This window comes from Cryptomeria japonica, chromosome 8, assembly GCF_030272615.1.
Source record: "Cryptomeria japonica chromosome 8, Sugi_1.0, whole genome shotgun sequence".
NCBI lineage: Eukaryota > Viridiplantae > Streptophyta > Pinopsida > Cupressales > Cupressaceae > Cryptomeria > Cryptomeria japonica.
In genome coordinates, this window is record NC_081412.1 from 612276877 (window position 1) to 612283801 (window position 6925).

Genomic DNA, 6925 nt, shown 5'->3' on the forward strand with positions numbered 1-6925 from the left:
TCATGTAAACATGTGTTTAATTAGCTTTGACAAATAACAAATGATTATGAGTAAACTAAAATTTGAATTTGAGTTTTAAAATTGTAGGAATCAGATATAAAGACACATAATTAATTTTATGCATGTCAAAATGACTTAGGCCACAAGAATTGTAAAATGAAGGTATTAATGAATTAGTGCATGTGTAAAACTAATAGATGTATGATAAGACTGAACATCTACATAAATTGGTAGACCAATTAGAAATCTTCCAGTTCACCAGATATTTAAATTCTTGCATTGATTTGAATTAGTTTGAACATATTTGAAATGTGTAAGAGTATTTAAACGCTAAGAAATCTGTTGTTTAACAAGCTTTCAAAAAATAGTAAAGTGCCCTAGTCGTTGAACTCAAACTTTCTTTATAGTACAAGAAAATTCCACTGGAACATGGAATGCCATGTGAGAGCTTCCAATACTGGAGCTTGTGCTTGAATAGAAATAGATATTAAGGTGTTTATACAAGCGGTCCACCCTTGACGTATTCAGTGAAAGCCAATGCGAGGAGGCCGAGCATAGCAAAGCGCCCATTCCACATTTCTGCTGTGGATGAAAATATTGGCCGCGACGTGCTCTCCCTCGATATTCCATTGAACAGAGGCACCAGTGTCCCCACCGTCATTAATCCTGCAGTTAACGCAAACCACGACAGTCCTCCACTATTCACCTGCGACAGCAAATCTCTTCCGCTGGCCACCTCCACTGCAATGGCCGATACGAACCCCAACATAGCCGCCCTTCCATTGATGATCTCCGGCGCAGGCCCTGAGAACGCAAACAGGTCGCCAAATTTCGTGCTCACCTGGATTTCATATTTCTTATATCAGATAAATTGTGCACATCATATAAATAAACTATAAATTGGGCATCTACAGCGTTTCTTACCTTGGTAGACGTTTCCTTTGGATCCTGATCCACGTACCAAAATAAAACGCATTAGCCAAAGCTTCATAAGAATAAAGATCAAAATAGCTAAACGAACAACAGCAAAATAGCAAACCTTTGCAGCCATGCACTTGACTTGGAGGCTACTGTTGGGCAATCTACTGATATGACTATTCGTTTTGACTGCCCCGCAGTTAAGTGCTGCGGGTGCTTTCATCATCATTGAAGCCATGGCCGCCATCGATGAGTGCTAAGAAAAGATGAATTCTGTAAGAGTACTTTCCTTTCGAGTTGCTTAATAATGATTGATACTTAGAATATCTCCTTGAGGACTCGTTGTTGGCTTTATAGCTTGGGAAGGATCGAATTTGGTGGTGTAAAATGGACCGAGGCAGGGAAGCGAATGACGTGAGCTTACAATCCAGTGTGTGAAAATTTGAAAACGTGGCTTTTAAATATCCCGCAAATTTGTTTAGGTGAAGTTTCCACACATTACTCTCCTCCTCAACGTGAAGATTCTACCAATTTTTCGCCCACTCAAAGGTGGACATCGCTCAGTCGAGTTTCAGTTTGATATTATTTTGAAACTTTGCTTAGTCCTACAGCGTAAATAATTTGATAAATAATAATCATGAGTAAATAATTCAATAATTCAATTATATAGAGATGATTGATAGTTTATGATATTAATGTATCATCTTGATTGTAAATTTAATAAAGTTTTAAAGTGTTTATGTATAAATCTATGATGTAGAAAACAAAGAAAGATATATCAATTCAATTATTTCTTAATAACAACACTTAGAAATCAATTATTTATGTAGATATTTGGTATTTTAATAATGGAAATAAAACACATATGCTCTCTTCCTTTATTTTTATGGTTTTTTCTTATTTGTGTTATAAATGTTATAATTAGTTTATAAGTGATATATTTATCCATGAAACTTGTTCATGGTATTGTATATCTTGATTCTTTTGATCATTGATTTGTAGATTTTTATTCTTCATTCATAAAGCTATTTTTTTTCATTGTGATTATATTTTGAGGAACATATTTTTAAAATATTTTTATAAATAGCACCTGATCATACATCAACTTGGATATCGACATCACACATAGTGAATTATATTATGCAAAATTTATCAAACCAAATATATGCACATTAAAGAAAAACAAATTAGTATGTGCTTGTTAATATCAAGTGTCCAAGCATATAATGAACTAGAGAAATATATATTTAATATTTAGGATCAAATATCTTCATCAAAAAGAGACTTAAATTTTTTTAACAAAGGAAAGTCAATTATTGACACCAAGCACAACATTCTCCCATAACTCATTGCCTTCCAATCCTCAAGAGGATTGGAAAATCATTTATTGACAACATGGAGGATGTATCCAATGAGGATTCAAAGGATGAAGAGTTCCAAGAAGAAGAAGAGGAACAAGAAGAGCAATACAAGGAGGAGATGGAAGGAGAGCGTGAATCTGAGGAGGTCATGGAGGATTCTGACCAAAACTCACAACTTTCCAATCCTCAAGAGGAAGAGGAGATGGTTCCCTACTCACTGGATTTGCCGACGGACAAAGAAAGTAGCAAAAACTTGGAGGATCAGATTAGGGAGCTTAAGGAGAGAATCATGAAACTAGAAGAAAAAATTAATGACTACAGGAAGCATTTTGATAATATATGTGAGGCATTTGATTCTCTCTACACCATCACTGATGGTATCATGAGAAAGGCTGCAATGGGGTTCATGCTAGGACAAAGCAAGATAAAGAAGAAAGCAAGAAAGCTAGAAAAGGAAGGGAAGATGGACGAGGACATTGAAGATAGGGAGGACAATCAAGAGGATACTTGGGTGAATAAGGTTAATAGACATCAGCGAAATTAGAATATGATCAACAATGATTATGTTAGTTTTCTTATTTTTTGATTTGTTTAATACTCTGGCTAAGATAGTAGTGGTTGTAGTTAGTATATCTGATAGTATGAGGCTTGCATGCCACGTAAAAAAGACTTTTATGATGACTGTCTCTATAGTTAAAGTTCTTAATCTTGTTGATACTCAAATTACTTTTACTATGCTTGAAAGGTGGTTCTTAGCTAATATTAGTATGTTTAGTTATAGAGTCATGTTAATTTTTTATTACTTTTGAGGAACAATTGGTTGGGCTTTCTTGTCTGGTTTTTTTATGCCACCTCTTTTGTTGTTGTACTCTGATTTTGTTGTTTTGTAGGTTCAGGGCCTTCTCCCTTCTAATATGATAAAAAACATTCTCCCATAATTGATTATTGATCTAAGTTTCACATCCAATATTTTAATTTTTGTATTTCTTTATTTTTATGATAATGATAAGCCCCATATTCTTTACCTCGATTAATTATTTCTTCAACGATTGTATGTTTTCTTATTGCCCTAGATAATTTAAGGAAGTTATTTATTTTTCTTACATCTTTGTGAATTTGAATTACACTCCTTAAGGTTTATCTTTAAAGTTTAATACTTCTACATTAGAATTTCATCTTTTATACTTTAACTAACTACCCATTCTCTTAAGCATAAATAAGATCTAAATGCAAACTATACTCTTGTATCATTACTAGTTTATTTACATTAGATTTTGTGATTTTATGGATGTTATTTGCACTATGCTTACACACTCAATATTTGATTCTATGTTGTGGTTACTTCATTTATTACATTCCCATAGAGCTTTCTTATAACCTTTTATTCATGCATGCCTTACAAACTTAAATTTATTCTACTCTTGCTTTCATTTGATTACCCCATCTTATATTATTGCATGTACTTTTATCTTGTAGATGGGAATATGTATTCTATAGAGGTTTTCTTCAACATAGGTTTGATATGCTACTAGTAGTGTCGGGCATCGGCTTTTGCGAGGGGCCCTCATCCTTTGAGGTTTTGTATTCAAAGTCTTTTGGGACTTGGATATCATTCCAGTCCATGGCCATCTTGCCCTCCTCACCAAAATCTGTATCTGAAACATTGTACACATCCTGCTTGGCTAGGGGTTTGGGATTTCTCAAGATTGGGGAGGGTTTTACCTCATGAGCCTTAGCATACTCCATAATTAGGAGTATTAACCCCTCATGCAGAACCAAATTTTCCTCATTCTCAAAATGCTTGTGAATAGAATGCTTAAGAGAGGAAAGTAAATAAAATGACATCGAGATTTTTTTATCATGACTAAAGTGATTCAAAATAGTAATATGATAAGTGAAAATAATAGTAAAGTGGTCATCAAGGGTTATGTACCTCATAATGAACTCTGCCATATCTTCCCAGAGCTTGAAAAGATACTTTTTGGTAGTAGCCTCCATCCAAGTTCTTCCTGACTCTTCTTCTCTCACTCTTTTTATCATAGAAAATTGATAGGTCTTCTTCCATGTTTTTCCTTTCTCTATATTTTTTGCTCTCCATACTCAGCTTTGTAATCTCTGCTATGAAGGGTTCGTTCTTCTAGGTGTTCTTTTAGGGAGATGTTTTTAATTGTTCCTAATCTGGACATTGCCTTTATGGCTATAGGTTTCTGGTGGGTTCCACTAGTTGTTGAGGCATAGGTGATTGTGTTGGATTGTGGTGGTTGGGATACTGTTGTAGATATGAAAGTCGTTTGCTAGAGGGGAGGGAGAGTGAGGGATTCTATGGTTGTGTGAGACTCATAGTATATCAATACCCTTATAGGTGTTGGCTATCTTAGTTTGGCTATTTCTATTGTGGAAGTGGTCAAAAGTGTGTTTCCTGTAGGGATTTCTATAAGTAAAATGTTTAGGGGTGCCTCTCAAAACCCTTTAGGATTGTCTACTCTTGTCCATTCTATAACTATCCTATTTTGTGTTTCTTTGGAATGGATAAGTGTTTCAACTATCATGATATTTCTAGGTGCTTTCCAGAACCAGCTATTTTTGAGACCTTTGTGGTATCTTCTCTTTTCAAAGAATCTCTGTTCATGGAGGTCCTTTAGGAAAAAAATTGCAGGAAGCCTTTCAAAAACTGCTATTAGATTTCTATTCCTTAAGCTATTTTATCACTAGTGAAAGGGTTTTTGCTTGTATTATGGTTCAAAGTGCTCGTCTAAACCCTTCTGTTCTAAAAATGTAAGCATATTGAGGGTTTGAGACCTTTGTTCCTGCCGTTTGTGTGCTCTGATCAAAAGCCTCTCTTTCAAAAATGGGGTTTCCTCTTTTTTGGTGTTGGTGGTCACACTACTTGTAAGTTCCTCGCTATTCTATTAAGGGTTTGGAGCCTCTCTCGCTTTAATCATTTAGAACACATTCAATAAGTTGGTGTATGCAAACTAGGTGAGATAATTACTCAAAATAAATATGACTAGTTTGTAGAATCTAAACCATAGACAAAGCGTGAAAATTATTCTAACATTTTATGTAGAGAGTTGAATTTGGAGAAGGGCGTGTTGTACATAGATAATTAATTACAATTAATTGTTTATTGTTTCACAACATCTTAAAAGTTAACAAAGGATTATCTATTATTTTTTTGATAAATGAATATTGAGAAAGAATGTGGTACTCTTGTAATATGTACTATGAATATGAGATGTGTAAGACCATTGCTGCTTATAATGCGACATGATAACTAAAATTGAACTAAGGAACATTACTCCAAATAAGATGCTACACAAACAAAAAAAATTAAAATTGTTAGTATTTTAATTTGCAAGGACAAATAATTTTTCAATTTTACTCTTATCATTGCTCCCACTGTATGCTCCACATATAAGGCCATGATTGAAATAGTTTTACAATTGAAATTTCATCCCTTCTTCTAGATTAAAAATTTCTTTCTAGATCTACCTATAGTCTAGTATATTACAAAATTTAAAATGTTACTTTTCATTTATTTCTTCCATTGGCATAGACTCTTGAAATTGTAGAAGAAAAAGTTAATTATATAAGAGGACCTCCCTTAACGAACTCGGTAACAGCCAACGCTGCGAGACCAATCATAGCCAAACGCCCGTTCAACATCTTGGCTGAGGATGAAAATATTTTCTGTGATTTGCTCTCCGCCGATATTCTCTTCAACATGGGATGAGGGATGCCATTGACAACATGACTGCATAAAAAATTTACTATTGTTGAGATTGTGAACTTTAAGGGTCACATTTAGGGTTAAGTTGGAATGGTCAATTTGTTATTGTAGATGTTAAGGTGCTCATGGCTTTTACTTCTATGGTTCATGCAAAGTGCTAAGTGGTAAAAATAAGGACCAATTTTAATGGGCTAGATTTTTAATGGGCTAGAATTTCAATTTAATCATCGAAAAGGTACAGTTAAATTAATGGTTCAAAAATATCTTTGGTCAATATAATCTTTCATTACTCAAAATTAAATGTTTGATTCTCACATGTAGGTTTAACTTGTTTGCACTCTACAATGTGATAGTTTATTTAGGTTGACTTAACAAGACATTCATCATGTTTTGTTGGGTAAATTTGGTGTTTGATACCTTTTTATCTGTAGGCACATCCACATTTAGTGAAAATTTTATTTTTCATTAAAAACCCACAAATTTTTGAATCATGTAATATATTACTTGTCTACATGCTACATAATGAATAATTAATGTCAAATAATTGATAATTGTATTTGAATAATCATATTAGATGACACATTTCAAGACCACTTGATAATATTTCAATTGCAGAAATTAAATGTTAGATTGAATTTTCTAAAGAATTGTTTCTTCATTTTTTCTTTAACAACCTATTTTTCAAGTTACTTCTTGATCATATATTTATTTTTTTCTTGATGTGATAATGTAAGACGTTGCTCATAATAAAGGAGGTTAGACAAAATTTTAGAACAAAATCACATTTTATGAAGCAAACAACCACCACAAATATAATTTTTCAACTTACATTAGCTAAAAGTGATGTTTATGTTTTGAATTTAAAAATGATGAATATTTTTTTTAAGTCAAACTTAATCAAAACATCATAGTTTTC

The 6925-nt window shown here is 33.2% G+C and overlaps 2 protein-coding genes across 2 annotated transcripts; one reads left to right on the forward strand and one right to left on the reverse strand.

Annotated features, from left to right (window-relative positions):
- Positions 1 to 254: 254 nt before the first annotated feature.
- Positions 255 to 1476, reverse strand: LOC131855925 (early light-induced protein 1, chloroplastic-like). Its single transcript, XM_059210090.1, has 3 exons — positions 1040 to 1476; positions 925 to 948; positions 255 to 841 (listed from the first exon to the last, which is right to left on the reverse strand). The coding sequence occupies exons 1-3, from the start codon at positions 1163 to 1165 to the stop codon at positions 497 to 499; spliced, it is 495 nt and encodes a 164-aa protein (XP_059066073.1). The 5' UTR covers positions 1166 to 1476; the 3' UTR covers positions 255 to 496.
- An 837-nt stretch (positions 1477 to 2313) lies between these two features.
- On the forward strand, positions 2314 to 2823 carry LOC131058851 (uncharacterized). Its single transcript, XM_057992440.2, has one exon. It carries the CDS (start codon positions 2314 to 2316, stop codon positions 2821 to 2823), a length of 510 nt encoding a protein of 169 aa, XP_057848423.2.
- The last annotated feature ends 4102 nt before the right edge of the window (positions 2824 to 6925 follow it).

Bases quoted from the DNA above. Each gene is read 5' to 3' on its own strand.
- LOC131855925 (XM_059210090.1), bottom strand. From the start codon at position 1,165: ATGGCGGCCATGGCTTCAATGATGATGAAAGCACCCGCAGCACTTAAC. The intron at 949-1,039 runs GTTTGCTATTTT...TACGTGGATCAG, and splicing joins TCAAGTGCATGGCTGCAAAG to GATCCAAAGGAAACGTCTAC. The intron at 842-924 runs GTAAGAAACGCT...TATGAAATCCAG, and splicing joins CAAAGGAAACGTCTACCAAG to GTGAGCACGAAATTTGGCGA.
- LOC131058851 (XM_057992440.2), top strand. From the start codon at position 2,314: ATGGAGGATGTATCCAATGAGGATTCAAAGGATGAAGAGTTCCAAGAA.